This window comes from Symphalangus syndactylus, chromosome 24 (genome assembly GCF_028878055.3).
Source record: "Symphalangus syndactylus isolate Jambi chromosome 24, NHGRI_mSymSyn1-v2.1_pri, whole genome shotgun sequence".
In the NCBI taxonomy this organism is placed as follows: Eukaryota; Metazoa; Chordata; class Mammalia; order Primates; family Hylobatidae; genus Symphalangus; species Symphalangus syndactylus.
In genome coordinates, this window is record NC_072446.2 from 57,627,565 (window position 1) to 57,653,139 (window position 25,575).

A 25,575-nucleotide genomic window follows, 5' to 3' on the forward strand; every position below is an offset into this window, starting at 1 on the left:
TAGTTAATCCCTGGATACCAGTTAATAACTATTTATATGAGCTTTTCCTGTTCAAATTACTTGTGGTTTCTATGTCCTGATTGGACTCTGACTGATACACAATTGATACTGGGATTGGTCCCAGGAAATAAACCTGCAAATGGGATTTTGGAAGTGGTTTGGTCTTGTCCTTTGCTTGGGAACAGTGCCGAGCTCCTTGCCAATGGGAAATGGGACACTGGTGATCCATAGCATAAGGGGGCATCACAGTTAATCAGGCTGTCACCTGTGGCTGATTGTGATGAAGTGCCAATTGAAGCAAGTGTCTTGAGTGGCCAAGTAGCTGCTGCACTTGACTCTATGGCAGTGACAATGACTACAAAAACTGTGGTGGAGGATGTATTCTCCTGAGTCCACGGGAGCATTCACAGAAAGAAAGTTACAAGCTCAGGACCTTTAAGTCATGGTGCAGGAACCAGAGAACTCCTATGACAGCCCAAAATAATATCTTTCTTGCAGCTCCAGGGTTATATTGATGAAAATCAAACAAAAATTATATTGTATATGTTGGGGACTTATAATGTCTGTTAAATTCACCTGATCACCAGATTTCTTATGTGAAAGTTAGGCCATTAATTGAGAAAGGATGGGATCCTGAAACTCAGATAGAGATGGCAGGTGGGACCCAGATGAGACTGACAGTCTTGTACCCTTGTCATTCTGTGCCTCCTGCCCAGTAGATGTAGTTTGCCCTTATGTCTGAGGATGCCCTTCTGTCTGAGGATACCAGCCTTCATTTTCTTGAAATGTTTGTGATAACCTCACCTGGGCAGATGGCTTGAAAGGGGATGTTTATTCTCCTCACAGGTGGTTGTGGGTGGTTTAAACCCATCACAACCACCTGTTGCATTCTAGGGACCCAACCCAGCATGCTACAGGAGGACAGGTGCATGCTGTGATCCAGGAGGAAATAACTTACACACACAAAGAAGAGGAAGATTTTACTAATATATAGTGGCAGAGTCTTGGGGAATAAGTGTGGGACTAGATTTTAAATGAAGACAATATGACTTGAAATTGGTATAAATTCATTGATATGTGCACACCTTGTAGAGATTCTGGGTTTAATGTGTTAGATAATGCAGCTGTGGTGGCTATAACAGCTTGCTTGGTTGGCTGCTTAAAGCTTGGCCTCAGTAGTGGCCTGTGTTTAATGAGATTGGGATACCAGAACTTTCCCAGGTATATTAGTTTGCTAAGGTTGCCACAGCAAAACCCTACAGACTGTGTGGCTTAAAGAACAGAAATTTATTTTCTCATAGTACTGCAGGCTGGAAATTTAAGATCAAGGTGCCAGCAGGTTTGGTTTTTGGTGAGGCCTCTCTCCTCAGCTTTCAGATGGGTGCCTTCCTGATGTGTCCTTACTTGGCCTTTCCTCTGGGCACCCATCCCTGGTGTCTCTTCCTTTTCTTATAAAGACATCAGTCATATTGGATCAAAGTCCCACTGTAATGACCTCATTTAACCTTAATTACCTCCTTAAAGGACCTGTCTCCAAATACAATCACATTGGGAGCTGGGGCTTCAATATAATGAATTCTGGAGGGCACAGTTTAGTCCCTAACACCCAGCATCATGTGGAGCAGGGAATACAGAGACTTAGGCAAATAGGAAAGTTGGAATGGGGTTGATACATGTGTCCTGCATCCCTAACTCTTACCTACGTTTCACAAGAAGGCCAAGAAGACACTTCCATCACTAAGATATCAAGGAATACATTAGTGAGAGGAGCAGCTGCATCCTTAAAAAGTTCTGTGGCTGCTTTCCTTTGTAGGCCAGATATGATCATGGGGGATGCTGCTATTTAGATGGGCTCCCTGATCTCATTGGAGCTAGTGAGATCCCAGAGTGGCAGAAGTTAAGTGGCAGCACTTAACTGCCAAAGACAAGGACAGTAATGATGTTTCAGTAAGAGGAATCTGACATGGCATTCCTAGGAATGATAGATGGGCAGCCTCCTAGTGTGTCGCCTGGTCTATATAATTGAAAAATGCTAGGTCATGTAGCTAAAAACTGACTTGAGTCACTGCCTTGGAGCAACCAAGTTTCTCACCCAGTTTCCAGACATAAATCAGTTCACAAATTCAGTCTCTTGACTTAAGGGGAGACTGGAGCTTTGCAAGTACATATCATAAGTCTTTCTTGAATGCTTCCCCAAGGGACTTGTTGCTTTCAATTGAGTGACTGTGCAGTGGGGAGAAGGAAATACCCAAATCTTTGGGGGATTTCTAGATACCGGCTCTAAATTCATGCTAATTCTTGGAGATTCAGAACACCACTGTGGTCCCCCAGTAAAGCTGGGACTTTAGGTGCTCAGGTGATAGATGGAGTCTTAACCTCAACTCTGACTTGTAGTTTTTGCTTCATGTATTTTGGGGGTTTGTTGTTATGTCCATGCTATGGATTGAATCATTGTGTCTTGGCCAAAATTCATATGTTGAAATCCCAACCCCCAAGGTGATGGTGTTAGAAGGTTGGGTCTTTGGGAGGTAATTAGGTTGTGATGATGGTGCCCTTATAAGAGAGGCTCAAAGGAGCTTGTTTGCCTTCCACCATGTGAAGACACAGAAGGTACCATCTGTAAAGCAGAGGGCAAGCCCTCACCTGATACTGAATTTGCTGGCATCCTGACCTTGGACTTCTCAGGCTCCAAAACTCTGAGAAATAAATTTCTGTTGTTTACAAGCCACCCACTTTATGATGTTTTGTTATCGTAGCCTGAACAGACTAATACATTCATATACACTTATAATTGCTCTATCTTCCTGACTATTGACCTTCTTATCATCCCAAAATGTCTCTCTTTGTCTATGCTAATATTTCTTGTCTTAAAGTCCTTTGTTCTCTGATATTTATGTAGCTACTCTAGCTCTTTTATGGTTACTGTTTGCATTGTAAGGCCTTTTCTATGCTTTTACTTTCAATCTATTTGTGTCTTTGAATTTAAGGTGTGTTTCTAGTAGACAGCATGTAGTTGGATCTTGCTTTTTTATCCGTTCTGAATAACCTTGCCTTTTGAATGTGATATTTAGTCAATTCCTATTTAATGTCATTATTGATGTGGTTAAATTTACATATGCCATTTTGCTATTTGCTATTTGTATCATGGCTTTTTTGTTCCTTTTTCCTTCCTTTACTGCTTTCTTTTGTGTTCTTTTTTTTTTTTTTTTTTTTTTGAGACAGAGTCTCACTCTGTCGCCCAGGCTGGAGTGCAGTGACACGATCTCAGCTCACTGCAAGCTCTGCCTCCCAGGTTCACGCCATTCTCCTGCCTCAGCCTCCCGAGTAGCTGGGACTAGAAGCAGTCGCCACCATGCCTGGCCAACTTTTTTGTATTTTTAGTAGAGACGGGGTTTTGCCATGTTTGCCAGGATGGTCTCGATCTCCTGACCTCATGATCCGCCCGCCTCAGCCTCCCAAAATGCTGGGATTACAGGCGTGAGCCACCACAACTGGCCTTTTGTGTTATTTCTTTTGTGTTACTTTTAATGTGCCATTTTAATGCATCTGTTGGCTTTTTTATTATTTTTAAAGTTATCTTAAGCTCTAGAAATTACAATATGGACCCCATTTATCACATTCTATTTTATTTAATTTTGATTTTTAATTTTTGTGGATACACAGTCGGTGTATATATTTATGGGTACATGAGATGTTTTGATATAGGCATGTAATACGTAATAACCACATCATGGAAGATGGGGTGTATCACCGTCCATTTTAGAATAATTTAACTCAATTCTACTTAAATATAGAAATTTCACTCCCTTCCTCTTTCTTTCTTTTTCTTTTCTTTGAGACAGAGTCTCCCTCTGTCATCCAGGCTGGAGTGATGCAGTGTCACAATCTTGGCTCACTGCAATCTCTGCCTCCTGGATTCAAGTGATTCTCCTGTCTCAGCCTCCTGAGTTGCTGGGATTACAGGTGTGCACCACCATGCCCAGCTAATTTTTGTATTTTTCATAGAGATGGGGCTTCACCATATTGGCCAGGCTGGTCTTGAACTCCTGACCTCAAGTGATCCGCCTGCCTTGGCCTCCCAAAGTGCTGGAATTACAAGTGTGAGCCATCACACCTGGCCTCTTTCTTTCTTTTTCTTAACATTGCTTAAGTATTGTCTTCCTTTCTTTATCTTTTATGTAATAACCATAAATATTGCATCTATGTATGTTATAAACTGAAAAATGCAGTGTTATACAATCTTATGTCATTTAAAGAAGATGAGATAAAAGTGCTATAGAGTCATTTGTATCTGCCCTCATATTTATTATATCTGGTCTTCTCACTTCTTCCTGTGAACTCAAGTGATCATCTAGTGTCATTTCCTTTCAGCCTGAAGAACTTCCTTCAGTTTTTCTTGTAAGGCATGTCTGATAGCCATTTCTCTCTGTCTTTGTGTATGTCAGAATGTTTATTTTGCCTTCATTTTTGAAGGATGGTTTGCTGCAGATGTAATTCTGGTTTAGCAATTATTTTCTCTTTCAGCCCTTTGAATTTGTCATTCTACTGCCTTCTGCCCTCCATTGTTTTTGATGCGTAGTTTTTTCTCTTGCTACTTTCAGTATTTTCTCTTTGTCTTTGACCTTCAACAGTCTGATTATAATGTGTTTAAGTGTGGGTCTCTTTGTGTTTGTCTTTCTTGGGATTGATTGAGCTGATTGAATCTGCTGAGTGTTGGTTTTCCTCCAATGTGGGAAATATTGGCCATTGTTTCTTCTTTTTCTGTTCCTTTCTCTCTCCCTTACTTGTTGCTGTGCTTGATTTTGCCCCATAGGTTCTTGATGTTCTGCTTATTTTCTTCAGTCTTTTTTCTCTGTTCTTCAGATTAGATAATTTCTGTTGAGCTATTTGTTCAAGTTCACTGATTCTTTCTTCTGTTATCCGATCTGCTGTTGAGTCCCTCTGGCGATTTTTTTTTTTTTTTTTTTTGAAATGGAGTCTCGCCGTGTCCCCCAGGCTGCAGTGGTACGATCTCGGCTCACTGCAACCTCCACCTCCCAGGTTCACGCCATTCTCCTACCTCAGCCTCCCAAGTAGCTGGGACTACAGTGCCCGCCTCTGGCGATTTTTAAAATTTCAGTTACTTTACTTTTCAACTCCAGGCTTTGACTGAATTCTTTTTTTAAAAAAATAATTTCTATCTCTCTATTGTGCTTCCCTACCAGTCAGATCATTGTCATCATACTTCAATTTTTATCAAATGTAGTTTCCTTTAGTTCTTCGAACATTTTTTAAAAATAGCTGCTTTGAAATCTTTGTCTACTAAATCCAGCATGTAAAGGCACTCAGAGATAATTTCTGTGGACTATTGACTGTTTTTCCTCAGAGTGTAGGTCACTTTATTTTTTGCATGTCTCATAATTTTTTTCTGGACTGCTTCAGGTAGTATATTCTAGCAACTCTGGATTCTGACTTTTTTCCCCGAGGGTGGTTGTTTTGTGTTTTGTTTACTTGGATTAAATCTTTAATGTCTGCCTCCCCTGCAAGGTGTGGCCACTAGTGTCAGGCTTTTTATTTATTTATTTATTTTCTTAATTAGAGAAGTAAAGAAACAAAAGAATGGCTACTCCACAGACAGTGCAGCAGCTTTTTTTTTTTTTTTTAATTATACTTTCAAGTTCTGGGATACATGTGCAGAACATGCAGGTTTGTTACATAGGTATACATGTGCCATGGCAGTTTGCTGCACCCATCAACCCATCATCTAGGTTTTAAGCCCCACATGCATTAGGTATTTGTCCTAATGCTTCTCCTCCTTTTGCCTCCGACCCCCGACAGACCCCAGTGTGTGATGTTCCTCTCCCTGTGTCCATGTGTTCTCATTGTTCAACTCCCACTTATGAGTGAAAACATGCAGTGTTTGGTTTTCTGTTCATGTGTTAGTTTGCTGAGAAAGATGTCTTCCAGCTTCATCCATGTCCCTGCAAAGGACATGAACTCATTCTTTTTTGTGGCTGCATAGTATTCCATGGTGCATATGTGCCACATTTTCTTTATCCAGTCTATCATTGATGGGCATTTGGGTTGGTTCCAAGACTTTGCTATTGTAAATAGTAGAGCAGCAGCTTTTTCTTTCTCTTATATTTAAGCCTGATGTTACCTTTGGGTCAGCATATCTTGGTGTTCAATTGGCCAGAGATTGTACACAGGCAGCTCCATCCAGGAAGGCCTCCACTCCCTGCTGATGCATCTGTGTGTTGGCTGGGTAACATTCAAACTTAAGGCTGTTTTCCAGCCCCAGCTTTTACTCTGTGCCGAGCTCTCTTGCAGTTCTCTGTGTGCAGTTCCCATCAGCCAGGGCTGTGTGGGTGGCTTGGGCCTACTCTGGTTTATATTGCTTATGTGCGTAGCCTCCAGTCAACTAAGGCTATGTGGAGAGCTGTCAAGCCCCTATCATTGAATTACCTCCTGGAACTCCATGTTAAATCCTTGGCCAGTTTGCCAGTCAGTGCATCGATTACCTGAAACAGGCTCATTATCTCAGACTAGGGGACCACTGGTCTTCCTTGTTTGCTTGCCACCAAAATCGTTACCTTAACAGTGCTCCAAATCAAGTGATCCCTGCCCATCAGCAGCCAGAAAACTTCTGGTTTTCACAGCCTGCCCTGCCCTGGTGGAGCTACCACACTGACAGAGTTAGGGGAAGAGGGGGCAGCCCAGGCAACAACCACCCAGAGCTTAGTGTTCTTTCCTGCAGTTCAGTCATTTTTAGGAACTTCTCAGTTTGTTATCTGCCTTTCAATGACTTTCAGGGTGCTGAAGTGGTTGCTTTTTGACAGCGGTATCTGACTGTGTGATTGCTTTTTTTTTTTTTGAGCAGGAGTCTCGCTCTTGTCACCCAGGCTGGAGTGCAGTGACGCGATCTCAGCTCACTGCAACCTCTGCCTCTTGGCTTCAAGCGATTCTCTTGCCTCAGCCTCCCAAGTAGCTGGGGTTATAGGCGCCCACCGCTATGCCCAGCTAATTTTTGTATTTTTAGTAGAGCTTGGGTTTCACTATGTTGACCAGGCTGGTCTCAAACTCCTGACCTTAGATGGTCCATCCACCTTGGCCTCCCTAAGTGTTGGGATTATAGGCGTGAGCCACCGCACCTGGCCTGTGATTCCTTTTTGGGAAGAGGATTTATAGACCTCCTCACTCCATCATGCTACAATTTCCTATGGATATTTTTCTTTTTTTTTAACATCTCTCTTTTCTACAATGAACATGTTTTTACTCTTAATAGGAATAAAATAATAAATGTAATTATTATTTTATTTTCTATTATTTACTTTTTAATTGACACATAGTAATTGTACATATTTATGGGGTACATAGTGTTATTTGATATAAATAATGTGTAGTGGTCAAATCAGAGTAATTAGCATATCCATCATAAAGGTGATTATTTAAAAAATGGTTTTACAAAAACAAATCAAACTTTACATTCTTCCACCAAGTGCTAACCAAGCCCGACCTGCCTAGGTTTTGAGATCAGATGAGATTGGGAATGTTCAGGGTGGCATGGCTGTAGACCAAGCTTTACATTCTAAGATCTATTCATACCTTCAGTTTTTACATGCAAGATAAACCAGACCTTTTCCTTGTGCAGATGGGCTTGTGTGCAGAATGCAAAAGCTTGGTACCCATGAACACTCCCATCTGCGTGGTATGTGAGGCCCCTCTTGCTCTACAGCTGCAGCCACAGGCAAGCCTCCACTTGAAGGTAATGAAACGTGATTCTGTAAAAACATGAATGAAATACATAGTAATGTTTGAACAGGTATATGTCCTTTTTCAGCTGGTGGGATGGCGTAACAAATTTTTTTTTTTTTTTTTTTGAGACAGAATCTTGTTCTGTCACGCAGGCTGGAGTGCAGTAGTGCGATCTCAGCTCACTGCAACCTCCACCTCCTTGGTTCAAGTGATTCTCCTGCCTTAGCCTCCCGAGTAGCTGGGACTACAGGCATGCACCACCACGGATGGCTAATTTTTATATTTTTAGTAGACATGGGGTTTCATCATCTTGGCCAGGCTGGTCTCAAACTCCTGACCTCAGGTGATCCGCCCACCTCAGCCTCCCAAAGTGCTGGATTACAGGCATAAGCCACCATGCCCTCCAGGATAGGGTAACAATTGATAAGCTAATATACACGAACAAAATCCATTCTCATTTTTAGTAAGGTATGCTGTCCAAGAGTTTAATTTGCCAACAGGATCTATAATATTAAGAGAGATATGTAGGATTGTATTCCCTGAACATGGATTTGGAGGGCAAATTGTACTACAGCTGACGAAGACAATTTTTTACTTCATATATTTAAACTCCAACATTGCAATTAGTATTGATTTATAATTTTGTCCTTAAAGTGGCTTCATACTTTTGTTTGCTTTATTTGATTATAGGTTCTTATTATGGAGAAAAAGAATGACTAGAACTAGTCACATGGAAGAAAAAGTTATGTATCATCACTTACATCCAAAAAACTTTGCTCAAAAAATGATATCATACTGTGAACTTTTTTTGATAGAATCTTTAAACATACAACTAAATATTTTCTCCATTCTTCAATTTACAGTCCCATTTACTTCCTCTTTAATCCCAAGTAAAGGTCACTAGAGGATAAAATAGATTTAATAGAGGGAATTTGGGGGATTAAAAAACCAATAATTTTTAGCAATAAGGGAAATGCGTGGTGTTATGTACAGGCCATAACATTCCTAAAATGGCCTTGTGGGTTGTATATGGGCAAAATGTATTCAGATAAAAGATAAGTCCACTTTTTCTTTCACCTTCAAGCTCCCTTTAGCATGAAGAGTTCACAAGTGTCCAAGGCTGTGTGAGCCTTCAGAAATGAGATTTTGAAAAACTGGCCAGGCCAAAGTCAGGTAGAGGAAAATTTACTAATCGTTTTGTTCAATGACTGTTTTCAATCTTAAGATGCTTAAAAAGCCACTGCAGAAAGCCACTATACAGTCCTGGAAGTCTGTCTCCAGACTTCTTATATATGGGAGAGAGAAATCTATTTTTCTCTTATTTAAGCCTGTGTTATTTTGGGTGTTCTGTTAATCACAGCGAATCTGTTCTTTTTAATACATTTATTCAGGATGTTTGAAGATAATATCACTGCAAACTCTTTGGACTATTCAGAACAGGAAGAATAGGGATAAGTGTTAGGTGTAACCCAAACTCAATATATATAATATCATCTTCAGTATTTGAAATCTAGAGTTCTTCCCATTTTATGGGAAGGCAGAGAAACACAAAGGTACATGTAAGTAATTTTTCCCTTCAATTTATTGTAAATCCTATATTGAGAATAAACACAGGACTTCTACAGTGATAAGTAGCATTAAATCCAGGAATGGCCTCTTTCTTGCAGGGCAATTTTTATAAGAGACATTTTTATAACTTATAATAAGTTATAATAGGAATAATTTTATAACTTATTTCTACTCCATAGGTAAGACAAAGTTAGAACATATAATGAGGAAATCAATAATGAATTCAAAGATGAGATTTAGAAAATATGCCTCAAAACTTTGCAAGGAGTTTGGTTTTGCTGGGCTGCAACAATGCTGGGGTGCTGTGGGTTATGGGAGATGGCACTTTCTCTACCAGACTTAGTAGCTCAGATTTTTCCCTGTGGGCCCTGAAGTTTGAAAGTGGGGACAGATTTTAACCAGACTTGATTTGTAGAGAGACTTTTATCATCATAACCTCTGATCCTGGAGAGAAGTGTGTGACTTTTTATGCTAGACAATCACTATTACTGCTTCTACTCACAGAAGGACATCTGTTTGGAAACCCTGGCCTGACAATCTTCATTCCAGTGCCTCTCCCAGATGTCATAAGGGTGACAGGTTTTGAGATAACATTCTCACCCAGACAGCCACCTCTGAAGTTGGCGGGGATACTCATGTGAACTGCTCAGGGAAGTCAGCAAGCCTTACCTCCCGGCAGGTGGCAGCATGCCATTGACAGCTCCCGTCCCCTTTCTGCGTTGGTCTCTAGCTCACTCCACTGAGTGCAAAAGCACCATCTGCGCTCTTCCTTCTACGATGAAGACAGATTCCATGGTAGTTGCAGTCTTGTGTGGATTTAAGGCACTGTCAATGCTAAGGAATTTTGCTCTATCAGATTTTTGTTTTTCTGCCAGGATTAGAAGATATAGTAGCAGAAGTTTCTGTATTTGACCTCTGGCAAAGATACCTATTTTAGAATAAGAGAGGATTTTACAACTTACTTCTTTAAAATAATTAATACCTAATTTTTGGTAACAAATGAAATAATCCAAAGATATACCAAAAAGTATATAATTTCTTCACTCTACCTTCATTTCTATTTCTGTGAAATAACCAGTGTTAGCAGCTTAAAGTGTCCTTTTATGTATTTTTCTAGATTCACAGAAACATATTTTTGTATATTTATACATTTAGATTTGGTTTGGTTTGGTTTTTTAAACAAAATGAAATCATGTTATATATTTTTCCTCGTAACCTATTTGTTTCCCTTAACAAATGCATCTATTGGCTATTTCTTTTTTTATTTTTATTATTAATTTTTCTGAGACAGGATCTCACTCTGTTGCCTAGGCTGGAGTGCAGTGGCACGATCACAGCTCATTGCAGCCTGAACTCCCGGGATCAAGTGATCCTCCTACCTCAGGCCCCCAGCTAGCTGGGACCACAGGCATATGACACCACGCCAGGCGAATTTTTCTATTTTTTGTAGAGATGGGGTTTCGCCTTGTTGCCCAGGCTGGTCTGGAACTCCTGGGCTCACATGATCCTCCCACTTTGGCCTCCCAAAGTTTTGGGATTACAGGCGTGAGCCACCACACCTGGCCTCCATTGGCCGTTTTCTAAAGTCGAAAACTAATTTTAGCATCCCTGTTCACCAGAAGGTGTTAAGACATTTATCAAGAAGAGCTACTACAGTTTCCTTTGGGATTTTACGAGCAACATGCAGTATACCTCCAGGACTTCAGTCAAGTTTGTGGTTCTTAGAATTTGTGAGGCTTAGGTCTGGGATATTCCTGAAAAGATCTGATGATTCATGTGCCTGAGGCACAGGTGCCTTCGGTGAGTCTCAGCCTCGCACACCGTGATTTGGGGTTAAGGTCGTGTAACCACAACTCCACATCAAGCAGAACTTTAGCTTAGTCAGTTTTGAGATTAAGTTTGCAATGACCTACTAGTTTGTTTTAATATTCTTCCTTTTTAATTGTGTCAGTTAAAGCTTATCACTTGGGAGTTTGAAAATTGTTCTCCTCTTCCAACTATTTTAAAAGGAAAAGTTTTATCTCAGTGACTAAGTGGCTCTGTTAAATAGCTTAGAATCGTTCAACTAGACAGTATGTTGCAAAGGCTGTGGATGAAATGGCAAATGAGGATATTGACTTTAAAAAGTTCTCATCGTAGGTGTTTGCCATCCCCATTAAGGCCATCTGATGGTGGCCTCAATTCCAAATCACCTCCACAGACATCAGTGAATTTATGAGTGTAGTGGATTGTGATATAAAATGATTTCCAACTGTGGGTCGTGGTCACTGCTCTAGAAAGAAGTGAGCCATGGGATGGTGTCAAAAGTCTCCACAAACAAACAAACAAACAAACAAAAAACATAGAAAAACCCATCAACCAAGAAAACTATGTTTAATAGACCTGAAGCAGTAAGGTAGACCATCGCTTAGACAAGTTCGTAGTAGTATCTCAGAAGAAGGAGGGCAGGGAAAGGTATTTAAAGGGAGTTAGTGCTGGACTGTAATGTAAACCATGGGCTTTGGGTGATAATGATGTGTCAGTGATATTCATTGATTGTGACAAATGTACCACTTGGGTGTGGGATGTCCATAGTGTCGGGGAGGCCATGTCTGTGAGGTGGGACAGGGTATACGAGAATCTTCTGTAATTTCCACTCAATTTTGCTTTGAACCTTAAACTGCTCTAAAAATAAAGTTTAAAGTTTATTAATTAAAATAGAAAAAACCAGGGTTTTGCAAGGCAGAGCAGGGATTGGGCAGAGTATGCACTGGGCAAAGTTATGAGATGCAGTTCTGGATTATGAGCCCTGCAAGGTGAGGTCTTGAAGGAAGCTGTTGGACTTGAGAAGTAAGCAGTTTTAGTTGTTCTCCAGTTTTCTCTTCCTAGAGCAAGTATTTTCTGCAGCACACAGCAAGATTACTTTTATTTGATCTCAGTATTTTTTAACAGGGAGACAGGAAATTTGTCTCATTTCTCAATGGGTTTCACCAGATCTTTTCTGAGGCAACATCTTCAGGAAAGTCACAGCCCTAAATCTCATAGATAAATGCTGGCCAATTGCTGATTATGTTGTGGCAACTTTAAGTAACTTTGAAGAATGTTGGCCCCTAGGGAGTGTCAGGAACCATTGAGAGCAAGACTGTGATTCTCTGCCATTTTGAATAGCAGTCAGTTGGCCTCTGCCCTTTAGGAATTGTTTAGATTGGCAACTGTGGTGCGTTGGCTCAGTGCCTAGGAAACCTTTGGAATCTTCCACTAAAATGGAGTTAACCAGGCTTTGAAAGGCTGGGACTCCATAGAGCTACCTGGTTGTATTGGAAATAAAACCCTGGGAGTTGGGCTTTCTTTTTCTTGATCATCCACTTTACCTGTACCAGCTTCTAAACACACTGTTTGGTATATTAGTTTCAGGACACCTAGGGACCACAGTGCTGGACTAGAAAGGAACACTTGAGCACCACTGGTCATTGATAATGGAAAAAGACTGTATCCTGAGAGAATAGTGGTCAGGAACTAAACGTGTTAGAAAACCTCTGATAGCTGAACTCCAGACTATTTTTACCATCATTTCTTTGTCTTTTGTTTTTCTCTGCATTGCAACTTAACCCCAGGGTCCTGACTTAGAAAGCTGTACTTATGGCTGGGCACAGTGGCTCACGCCTGTAATCCCAGCACTTTGGGAGGCTGAGGTGGGCAGATCACGAGGTCAGGAGTTCGCGACCAGCCTGACCAATATGGTGAAACCTCGTCTCTACTAAAAATACAAAAATTAGCCAGGCGTGGTGGCGGGCGCCTGTAGTCCCAGCTACTTGGGAGGCTGAGGCAGAAGAATCGCTTGAGCGAACCTGTGAGGCAGAGGTTGCAGTGAGCTGAGATCTCGCCACTTGCACGCCAGCCTAGGCGACAGAGTGAGACTCCGTCTCAAAAAAAAAGGAAGTTGTACTTACCACTCTCTTTCTTTGGCAGTCTTTTCACTGCTTCTATTTCTAAGTAAAAACTACAGAGCAAACCTAAATTCGTATTTAACATGAAGCCCCAGAGGGTAAACCCCAGTCCAAGAACCAGATTACTTGTAAACACACAGATAATCCCTTGCTGGTCTAGGGTCTTTCTGTATACTGTTTAAGCCATGAAATGGAACGTCTACTTAGTGTCACGGCTTTCACACTGGAGACACACACACACACACACACACACACAACCTTACACATAACCAGTGCAGAATTTCCAACTTATTTGAAGACCAAACGAATACCCTTTTCGGTGTGTTTGTTTGTTTGTGGTTTTGTTTCTTTTAAAACTACATTCAGGCTGGGCATGGTGGCTCACACCTGTAATTCCAGCACTTTAGGGGGCTGACGTGGGAGGATCACTTGAGGCCAGGAGCTGGGCACCAGACTGGGCAACACAGTCAGATCCCATCTCTACAAAAACAAATGAAAACAAACAAACAAAAAAACCCTACAGATATTTGTCTGACACTATTTACAGTACTCCTAAACTAATCCAATATTCAGGGCCTGGGGGCAATAATAGAGCCTGTAGCTGAATGACTGACAGAAAAGACTGCTTGATGATTTCTTTGCACAGTTGTTTGCTCAGAGGAACATGTATTTCTTATTTTTTGTTGTTAAGGAGAAGGTAATTTGCCGGGCCTGTGGTACAGGAAATCCTGCTCACCTGAGATACTGTGTCACCTGTGAGGGAGCCCTGCCTTCATCACAAGAGGTAGGTTGATCGCATGTTCCAGTCCTGTATTTAATGGCTACTGTGTCAATGTTAATGATAATAGAGAAACAGAATCTACTGAGGGGGTTAGGGAGAGAGACCAAAAAAAGCTTCTCAAGGTAAACTGAAAGCAAGATTTCCATACGTGGGGAGAACTTTATATCAATACAAAATTGCTTTCAAAGTCTTAACTTCAAGAGGATTCAGTAAAATCAATAATTTCTTACGATTTTGTTTAATAACTTTGCATGGGAGGCTGGCATTGGCCTGTGGGGAAGTGAACTCATTCACATTTCATTTACAGACAGGTATGTCTTTGTTGTCCCCTCCACCTTCCCACACCCCATAGTCCGTTGTCTTTGTTGACTCTGTATGCACACTGCCACATTGTAGCCACCTATTTCTTGGGTTTCTTGCTAGCCTATTTTGAATTTTGAAGTGAAGGAATAGGAGTATATGCACTTTAAATACAGTGATGATCTATTTTATGTTTATAAAACGTTTCCAATGAAAATTAAAATTACTTCCAGGTGACTCTTGCTTTGTACCAGGAAGAAGCTGGCACTTACTAGCCAACTTGCTTCTTTTGGGTTGCTGTGTATGTTTCTGATTGTTTGTGGGGTTTGTTCTCATCTCAGAGAGATTCCTCATGAAACTGGACAATGTGGTTAGTATGGTCTACAGCAGCGGTCCCCAACCTTTTTGGCACCAGGGACCGGTTTTGTAGAAGACAATTTTTCCACAGACCTAGTAGGGGGATGGATTCAGGATGAAACTGCTCCTCCTCAGATCATCAGTCATGAGTTCGATTCTCATAAGGAACGCGCAGCCTAGATCCCTTGCGTGCACAGTTCACAATAGGGTTCGCGCTCCTATGAGAATCGAATGCTGCCACTGATCTGATAGGAGGTGGAGCACTCACCTCCTGCTGAGCTGCCCGGTTCCTAGCAAACCATGGATGAGTACAAGTCCATGGCCTGGAGATTGGGGACCCCTGGTCTACCTGATTTGTATCAAATGGGTGTGTTCTAGTTTCCACCATCAACTAGGTGGCTAACAACGACAGAAATCTATTGTCTTACAGCTCTGGAGACTAGAAGTCTAAAATCAAGGTGTTGGCAGGGCCACACTCCCTCTGAAGGTGCTAGGGAATGAACTGTTTCATCTTCTCTCCCAGCTTCTGGTAGCCTTAAGCTTCCCTTGGCTTCTAGATGCAGCACTCCAGTCTCTGTCTTTGCCATCCTGTGGAGCTCTCCCTCTGTGTCTGCCTGTGTGTGTATGCCACTGTGTCCAGATTTCCTTTTTTCATAAGGACAATAGTCACACTGGATTAGGGCCCACCCTAATGACCAAATTTTAACTTGATTACTTCTGTACAGACCTTTTTCTAAATAAGGTGCCATTCTGAGGCACTGGGAGTTAGGACTTCAACATATCTTTTTCTAGGCAGAAAGAATCCAACCTATAACAGTGGAGTTGGACAAGATACCTTTTCTTTTTTTTTTTGAGATGGCATCTCGCTCTGTCACCCAGGCTGGAGTACAGTGGTGCAATCTCGGCTCACTGCAACCTCCACCTCCCTGGTTCAAGCGATTCTCCTGCCTCAGCCTTCTGAGTAGCTGGGATTACAGGTGCATGCCACCACACCTGGCTGATTTTTGTATTTTTAGTAGAGACGGGGTTTACCATGTTGGCCAGGCTGGTCTCAAACGCCTGACCTCATGATCCGCCCACCTCGGCCCCCTAAAGTGCTGGGATTACAGGCTTGAGCCACTGCGCCCTCTGACAAGATACCTTTTAATGTCGTCTACTCACGGACAGTCTAAGAGTAGTTGATTTGAAGGAACTCCTTTTGTTTCCAGCTTTATTGAGATATAATTTATATGCAATAAAATTCACCTATTTTAATTGTACAGTTTGATGCATGTTGGTAATTGTATACAGCCATTTTAACCTCCACCACAATGAAGATATTTAACAGTTCCATTTACCCTGAAAATTCTTCTTTCTAGTTGAGCCACTTCCCTAGTCACCAGACCCAAAAAATACAGATCTGTTTTGACACTATGATTTTGTCTTTTATAGAAGTATGTAGTTTTTTGTGAGTGCTTCATTTCCTTCACTTAGCAGAATGTTTTTGAGGTTCGTTCATGTTGTTGCATGTATTAATTTTTTTTTCATTTCGATTGTTGAGTAGTATTCCTCAGTATGGATCTACTGGTTGATTCATCCACAGGTACTCATGCTGTTTCCAGTGCTGGCACACTATGAATAATGCTGCATTACATGCAGATCTCTGTGTGGGCATAGTTTTCATTTTCCTTAGGTAAATACCTAGGAGTAGGATTGCTGGGTCCTATTTAAGCGCATGTTTAATTTTATAAGATACTGCCCTATATGAAACTGGAACCTTCATATATTGCTGGTAGGAACACAAGTGGTATACCTTCATATATTGCTGGCATATCACTTGTGTTTCTACTAGCAATATAGAAAGGTTCCAGTTTCTCTACATCATCTCCAACACTTGGTATCACCTGTCATTTTTTTTCTTTCCTCTTTCTTTCTTTCTTTCTTTCTTTCTTTCTTTCTTTCTTTCTTTCTTTCTTTCTCTCTTTGTTTCTTTTTTGTTGTTGTTGTTGTTATTGGGACACAGTCTCCCTCTGTCACCCGGGCTGGAGTGCAGTGGCACAATCTCAGGTCACTGCAACCTCCACCTTCTGGGTTCAGGCCATTCTCCTGCCTTAGCCTCCCAAGTAGCTGGGACTACAGGCGCCTGCCACCATGCCTGGCTAATTTTTTTGTTGTATTTTTAGTAGAGACGGAGTTTCACCATACTGGCCAGGCTGGTTTCGAACTCCTGACCTCAGGCGATCCGCCCGCCTCGGCCTCCCAAAGTGCTGGGATTACAGGCATGAGCCACTGTGCCCGGCTGGTATCACCAATCATTGTAATCATGATATTCCCTTTTTACCATTTTAATGTATGTAGGATCTATAGTCATAATATTCCCCTCTTTCATGCCTGATACTTGTATATGTGTGTTCTTTCTTTATTATTCTCTCTGTCTCTGTCTGGCTTGTAAATTTTATTGATCTTTTCAAAGAACTGGCTTCTGGTTCATTCATTTGCCCTATTTTTTTGAATCCTATTTTTTTGATTTTGCTCTTTATTATTTTATTCTCTTTTCTTTGGGTTTAATCTGATTTTCTAATTTTTAAGGTGAGAACTCAAATTATTAATTTCAAATTTTTCTTATTTTCTAACACAAACTATAAATTTCTAAGAACTTCTTTAGCAGCATCCCTATGTATTTTCATTATAACTCAGTTTAAAACATTTTTTCATTTATCAATGATTTCTTCTTTGACCTATGACTTATTTAATTCCAAAACATATGAGCTTTCTCTATTTATCTCATTCTTATCGAAGTCAAATTTAATTCCATTAATGGTCAGAGAGCACACTCTGTATAATTTCGTTATTTTAAATTAATGAGGTTTATTTTATGGCCCAAAATCTAACTTGGAAAACATTTGAAAAGAATGTGTGTTCTGTCATTGTTGATTTGAGTTTTCTATAAATATCAATTCAATCAATGTGGAATGTTGCACAGATATTATATATCTTTGCTTGTTTTTGTCTAGTTTTTCTAGCAAATAATGAAAACAGGGTATTGGAAAGCTCCAGCTATAGGAGGTGAAAGACTTGTACATTAAAAACTATAAAACGTTGATGAAGGAAATTGAAGAACACAGAAATACAGTCATGCATCACTTAATGACAGAGAAACATTCTGAGAAATGCATTGTTAGGTTGTTTCATTGTTGTGTGAGCATCATGGCATGCACAGTACTTTCACAAACCTAGATGGTATAGCCTACTGCATACCTAGGCTATCTGGTATAGCCTATTGCTCCTAGGCTGCAAACTTTACTCAGTGTTCTAGGCACTTGTAATACAAATCACAAGGTGATAGAGGTTTTTGGCTTTTATAAAATATGATGGGGCCCACTGTCACATGTGCAGTTCTTCCCTGACCAAAAATGTCATTATGTGTGTGGTGCATGACTGTAAATGGAAAGATATCCCATGTTCATGGACTGGAGGAATTAATATTGTTAAAATGTCCATAATACCTAAAGAGAGATCTACAGATTGAATGCAATCTCTATCAAAATTTTGCTGACATTTTTCACAGAAATAGAACAAAATCTTAAAATTTGTATGGAACCACAAAAGGCCCTGAATAGCCAAAGCAATTTTGAGAAAAAAAAAAAAAAAGAACAAAGCCAGAGACATCACACTTCCTGAGCTACTATAAAGCTATACAGGCTGAGTATCACTTATCTGAAATGGTTGGGACCAGATGTATTTGGATTTTAGGTTTTCTGGACTTTGGAATATTTATGTATTTACAATGAGATATCTTGATAATGGGACCCAAGTCTAAATATGAAATTATTTATGTTTCTTATACACATTATACAAATGGCCTGAAGGTAATTTTATATAATATTTTAAATAACATTGTGCATGAAACAAAGTTTTGACTGCATTTCAACTGTGACCCATCACATAGGTCAGTTTGGATTTAGGAGCATTTTAGATTTTAGATTTTCAGATTAGAGATGTTCAGCATATAGTAATCAGAACAGCATGGTACTAGCATAAAAACAGGCATGTAGACCAATGGACAAGAATAGAGAGCCCAGAAATAAGTTTGTGCATCTACCATCAATTGATTTTCAACAAAGGTGCCAAGAACACGCAATGGAGAAAGGACAGTCTCTTCAATAAGTGGTGTTGGGAAAACTGGATATTTACATGCAGAAGAATGAAATTAGATCCTTGTCTCACACCATATACTAAAATCAACACAAAATGGATTAAACTGAAAAACTTCTACTGGAAAGCATAGGGAAAAAGCTCATGACATTAGTCTGGGCAATGATTTTTTTTGGATATTACCCCCAAAGCACTGGCAACAAAAGCAAAAAATAGACAAATAGAATTACATCAAACTAAAAAGCTTCTGCATAGCAAAGGAAACAATGAACAGAGTTAAGAGACAACCTACAGAATGGAAGAAAATATGTTCAAACCATACATCTGGTAAGGGATTAATATCCAGTACGTATAAAGAACTCAACTCAATAGTAAGTAAACAAATAACCTTGTTTAAAAATGGGCAAAGGGAACAGTCCTGCATGGCTTCTGCTAGCAGAAGCTGCATGGTAGGGCAACATCCTGTGCTCTGGGGCCAGATGATGCTCCAGGGTGGATGAGGCACCTGCAAATCCAGCTGAGCATTGCAGGCCACCCAGGGAGAGATTTTTTCAAAAGCCTATGGGACATACCATTATTCCTGGATGCCTAGTACATTTAAGATGCCTGACAGCATGAAAAGTACTTGGAATAAGTGCAGGATGTCACCTGGAATCAGAGTCCTAAGTGATCTGGACTTTCCTTAATTCTAAATGCGGCATTCTTCATTTCAAGATGCCTTTGTACTTCTGATAAATGCAAACTGACAACCCACAAGGCCACAATGGAGGGGAAATGGTGCTTAAAGCCTAGAAGACTGCCCTTAACAAAGCAAAGTCCCTGATTGGCATTTGAAATGCTGAAGCAGTTGCTGTGGAGGAGACATTTTTCTTATCCTACTAAATACCACTTTGTGGTTCTTATTTTTTTCCTAGTCACCTCCGTTTTAAGGATTCATCAAAAGCCCAAATCTGTAAGCATCACATACGTGGAGCTTGTTGGAGAGAATCCTAGTAGTCATATTAATTGCACCAAAGTTTTACAGGGAGATGTAGATGAAATCCAAAAGGTAAAACTTGAGATGCTAACAGTGAAATTTACAAAGTGCCCTTGGTGTATACCTGACGACTTTATAGACATGACCAGTTATGTACTTCTTCATGTACTTCTTTCATCAAGAGCTGTAGATATATTGTAGAACCCCTTAAGAAGGAAGAGGTGAGGTTTCCAATAGCATATTCTGTGCTGGTTCATTACAAAATTGAAATGCTTGACAGGCTCCGGAGAGCCATCTATATGCCTTAGAATTTCTATTGCATTCATGTGGACAAAACAATCAGCAGATTCCTTTTTAGCTGCAGTGATGGGCATTGTGTCATTTCAGTAACATCTTTGTGGCCTGTCAGTTGGAGAGTCTGGTTTGTGCCTTGTGGAGTCGGGTTCTGGCTGACCTCAACTGCATGAGGGACCTCTGCACAGTAAGTGCAGACGAGAAGTACTTAATACATGTTTGTAGTATGGATTTTCCTATTAAAACCAACCTAAAATGGTCAAGAAGCTCAAGTTGTTAATGGGTGAAGACAATCTCAAAGCCAAGAGGATGCCATCCAATAAAGAAGAAAGGGGGAAAAAGTGGTATGCAGATGTTAATGGAAAGCTGACACACGTGGGGACTGTCAAAGGGCATTCTCCGCTGGAAGCACCCTTTTTTTCAGGCAGTGCCTATTTTGTGGTCAGTAGGGAGTATGTGGATCATGTGCTAGAGGATGAAAAAACCCAAAAGTTTATGGAGTGGGTGTGAGGCACAGACAGCCCAGATAAGTATCTGTAGGCCATCATCCAAAGGATCGCCGAAGTCCCTGGCTCATTCATCTTAAACCATAAGTACAAGTTGTCTGGCAAGCATGCCGTTGCTAGGTTTGTCAAATGGCAGTACTCTGAGGATGATGTTTTCAAGGGTGCTCCCTACCCACCCTGCAGTGGGGTCTCCATGCACTCAGCATGCATTTTCAGAGCCAGCAACATGAACTGGATGCTGTGTAAACACCTATGGGTGCAAGCCCGTACGTTTGACATGGATGTTGACCTCCTTGCCACCTAGTGTTTGGATAAGCATCTGAGGCATAAAGCTTTGGAGACTTTAAAACACTGACCATTATTAGCAATTTTGGGTATAAGAAGAAGGATGCACAAAATGCCTGCTATCTCATTCCTCTTCCTTGTCAATAAGCATCAGAAAAGTTGTTTGGGGTCCTGTTCGGGGCAGGGACTCTTTAAGTCTTCATGTCAGAGAAGCTGCAGAGCACAATGTGCTAGAAAGGTGTTATAATTTCTACTTTAAACAATTATAAGGGCTTGTAAGGGAATTAAGAGGAAAAAAACAAAAAGATAAAGCTATTTTTTTTGTATTTACACCAATATTTATTTTTACCATTTCTGATGTTCTTTACTCTTCTCTGTGGACCTGAGTTTCTCTCTGGTATCATATCCCTTCACACAGAGGAACTCCCTTTATCACTTCTTAGAGTGCAGGTCTGCTGGCAGTGATTTCTCTTGGTTCTCTTTTACCTGAAAATGTCTTTATTTCTTTTTTGTTTTGAAAATATTAACAGTTTCAAATTTATTGACCTAAAATAGTTAAGGCAATTAAAATGTCTTTATTTCAACTTCATTCTCAAAGAATATTTTTGATGGATATATAATTCTGGGCTGACAGTTATTTTCTTTCCGAACTTTAAAGCTGTTCCACACTCTTCTGGCCTCCATGCTTTCTGCTCAAAAGTCAAATGTAAATCAAATTGACATTTTCATGTACGGGATGTGTCATTTTTCTCTTGCTGCTTTTAAGATTTGCTCTTTATTGTTGGTTTTCAGCAGTTTGGCTATAATGTGCTTTAGTTTGAAGTTATTCTGGTTGGTGTTCATTTAGAATCTTGTAGCTGTAAATTTCTGTCTTTCATCAGATTTGGGAATTGTTCAGCCATGATTTCTTTATTTTTCTACTCCACTCATTTTCTACTCTCCATCTGGAAGTCCATGTACACACCTGTTGAATTGTTTGATATTATCTACTAGGTCCCCGAGGTTCTGTTCATTTTTTTTTTTTTTGAGTCTCACTCTGTCATCCAGGCTGGAGTGCAGTGGCGTAATCTCAGCTCACTGCAACCTCTGCCTCCCGGGTTCCAGTGATTCTCCTGCCTCAGCCTCCCGAGTAGCTGGAATTAAAAGTGTGCGCCACCAAGCCTGGCTAATTTTTGTATTTTCAGTAGAAACGAGGTTTCACCATGTTGGCCAGGCTGGTTTCATACTCCTGACCTCAAGTGATCCACCTGTCTTGGCCTCCCAAAGTGCTGAGATTACAGGCATGAGCCACTGCGCCACGACTGTTCATTTTTTAAAAATCTTTTTTTCTCTTCACATTGTATGACTTCTGTTGATCTATCTTCCAGTTCACTTACACTTTCCTTTACCATCTCCTTTAGCTATTCAGTCCATCTAGTAAATATTTTACTTTAAATATTATCTTTTTCTATTCCAGAATTCTCACTTGTTTCTCTTTTTATTGTTTCTATTTCTTTGCTGAGATTTCCTCTTTTTATTCATTGTGGACAGAATATGCTTTAAATTTCTGGTTTGCTTCTTTCAACATCTGATTCATCTTAGGATCAATTTTTTGTGTGAAGCACTAGTTCTAGTTCGTTCCAGGCAGCACATTCCCCAAAAGCAAGCATATATATCATTGCCTGCTAAAACAAAGCAAACAAACAACAACAAAAATCCCCAGAGTAACAGAATCCAGAAAGTACCACAGCTGAACATTCATAATGCTAGGGTACAATTTAAAATTCCTCAACATACTGAATACCAAGAAAAAAATTTGAGGGGAGGAGGGACAGAAAGTTTGGTCTCCATTCAGATATTTTGTCTTTAGCTGAGCTGCTTCAAGCCTATTCTGTATGTATGTTATTCAAGGATTGATAAGAGATCTGAATACACAGAGAAGATCTCCTCTCTCTCTTGTTTCTTTCTGGGAGCTCCCTGCCTCTTCAGCAGCCAAATATTCCCCAGCTTCAGTTTTCTGGTTCTCTTGGCCAGAAATACTGCCTTGTGCTTACCACTTCACATGTGCTATGTAGACTACCCTTAGCTCCAGGCTGAAAACCATGACGATGGGAACTGACTTTGTATAACTCCCCTCCTGCTTGTATGTACTTGCTGCAACTCTACCTGCTTCTGTTCATTTTCCACTGCCTTCATGTATTATCAGCAGATTTTTTTTTTTTTTTTTTTTTTTTTTTTGAGACAGAGTCATGCTCTGTAGCCCAGGCTGGAGTACAGTGGCATGATCTCGGCTCACGGCAACCTCTGCCTCCTGGGTTCAAGTGATTCTCCTGCCTCAGCCTCCCAAGTAGCTGGGATTACAAGCATGTGCCACCACGCCTGGCTAATGTTTGTATTTTTAGTAGAGATGGTGTTTCACCATGTTGGCCAGGCTGGTCTCGAACTCCTGACCTCCAGTGATCCACTCACCTCGGCCTCCCAAAGTGCTGGGATTACAGATGTGAGCCACCACACCTGGCCTATTATCAGCAGATTTTATAGTTGTTTTCTGTGTGGGAGTCATTTGTTATGGTCTTAGGCTATCATTACCAGAAGGAAAAATCTGTAGTTTTTTTTTTAAAAAAAGATGATTTCTGTTACATACGATGTGTTTCTTTTTCAGAACTGAGACTAAAAACAAACTAATGAGGTGTTGAATTTCATCAGAAAACCCATCTATTTCCACATCAAAGCTGATGTAATTTTAGGGTTGTCTTTTGTTGAGAATTGTCTATTAATGTGGTTTTAGACTTGATATCACTCTCTCATCATAAAATGACACTCTATAATTTTTTCCAAGGCACCAGAGAGAGTAATAGTGAGATTGGGAAAGCATAAAAATAGAAAACAGTGGAACTTCTGGAATTCTTGAAATATTCTTACAGATAGATTTCAGTAAATTGCCAGCAAAAGATTTTCTCAGACATCCTTTCCTCAGGCATTCAGGACTTCTTATGTAAATAATACAACCATTTAAATTGATTTTATTAACTGTCAGTGATGTAACTGTTTCTGGGTCTCATCTATCTACAAAACTATTTTCAGAACAATCCCAAAATTGAATTTGTTCTAAAAATTGTATTTCTATCTGAATGGTATATCAGAGCTTAGATGCCACAGGATAATACTTGTCTCTGTAGTCCATAGAAGTAACAATGCATGTTCATTCTGATAGCTTTATGTCTTTTCTTTGTTTAGCAGCATTAATATGATGGGGTAAGATAACTTTTCTTTCTCTTCTTTTTTTTTTTTTTTTGTTTTTTGATCAGTAAGACTACCAGAAAGATAACTTTTCTTTCTTTAAAGCAATGTTATATTTAAAAGCCATTTGAACAGTCAGTACATTTCAATGAAAAGTCTGAAGGCTTTGTATTTAGAAACCAAGGTCAGCAACCTTTATGCCAAAATCCTGTTTTAAGAATAGGATAATTGAAATGTAAGTTCTGAAGCAAAAGTTTGCAAAGAATTTCTCTTTGATTTACCTGAAGGAGTTTCCCTCTAATTACACAGAAATGAAGGCAAGTGCACGCAAAGAGACCCTCTGTTCTCGAGTGTCTGTGAATGCTGGGGGCTGATGTGGCCTCTCTTGGGTAGGTTTCTATTCTAGATAACAGAGCAGTCCTTGAAGCAAAACGGGATAGAGCTGGGCAGATAGAGTGAACTAAAATTTGTGTCTTTAGGGAAAAGTGCCCTCAGCAAATGTTTTCCCTGGTGTGCGCATTCTTAGTATTGTGCCTGGCATATGTGGTAATACACATTCAGTTACCAATTGAATCAGTCATTCATTGACTCAGTAAAACCTTTTGAATGACTCCCATGTGCCAAGGTACCAGGACTGTCCTAGTAGGGGGAGTAAAAGTGAAATTATAGTCCTTTCTCCTGAAGAAATCAGGGTCTAGTGGAAAACAAGGTGGGACCGGAAGGAAGCTGGCCGGTGGAGCTTGGCCCTGTGCTAAGCATTCCTATCCACTTAACTGTGGGTAATCATCTGAAACCCCCTAAAGACCTGGGAGGAAGCTATTGTACTGAAGGGGCTGTATGGAGTCAGGGAGAGAAGCCAGGCTTTAGAGTCAGATGGCTCTAATCATGCATCTCACCCTTTCTGTATCCCCATGCTCTCCCTCTGTAAGATGGGGACAGTGATGGCACTCACCTCCCAGGTTTGCAGTGGGACTGACGCGAGGGTGCAGGGCAGTGTGGGAATGGAGCCTGCACATGGTGGGTGATCAGGTAGCAGCTGTCACTCCCATTTGGGAAGTGAGCAAGTCTCTTACCAGGCAATAGTGAGGAAGCAGCAGGAACAGATTCAAATCTAGGTTTACCTAACATAGTCCCAGGAATTCTCACAAAACAATTCTGCCTCTGTCCCCCATATAAAATAATTGTTCTCATGTGTCAAGAATGGGAAACGAAGTCACATTTTTCTATGGAAACCAAAACTCCAAAGGATAGAAGATAAGCCTCAATCATGACCCCTCAGGTAGCTTAGCTCTCTTCTTCCTTCATTAATATTGTTCTGTTAAATCAACAGTAGGGCTTGCTATCCCTGAAATTAAAGATATCGAAAAATATTAAGATGTGCAAGGCACCAGTTTCATTGACTTTCTGTTATCTCCATGAAGGAATGTGTGCTCTATGTACTAATTTATTAATTGGTGAAACCCATCATAGCTGTACTCCTTTGGGAAAAAAAAA

General features: G+C 40.4%; 1 protein-coding gene and 1 pseudogene across 23 annotated transcripts in view; both read left to right on the plus strand.

Annotated features, from left to right (window-relative positions):
* Window positions 1–25,575, plus strand: part of DZANK1 (double zinc ribbon and ankyrin repeat domains 1) — a 78,312-nt gene that overhangs the window by 23,287 nt on the left and 29,450 nt on the right. For 16 of the 23 annotated variants that reach the window (XM_055265112.2, XM_063633890.1, XM_063633891.1 and 13 more), the window contains 2 exons: window positions 7,631–7,744; window positions 13,921–14,013. In XM_055265112.2, coding sequence (XP_055121087.2) covers window positions 7,631–7,744; window positions 13,921–14,013 — 207 coding nt within the window. The remainder of the gene's footprint in view (window positions 1–7,630; window positions 7,745–13,920; window positions 14,014–25,575) is intronic. The other 7 variants (XM_063633895.1, XM_063633900.1, XM_063633902.1 and 4 more) reach the window with 1 other exon arrangement.
* Window positions 14,761–24,071, plus strand: LOC129474156 (beta-1,3-galactosyl-O-glycosyl-glycoprotein beta-1,6-N-acetylglucosaminyltransferase-like; annotated as a pseudogene).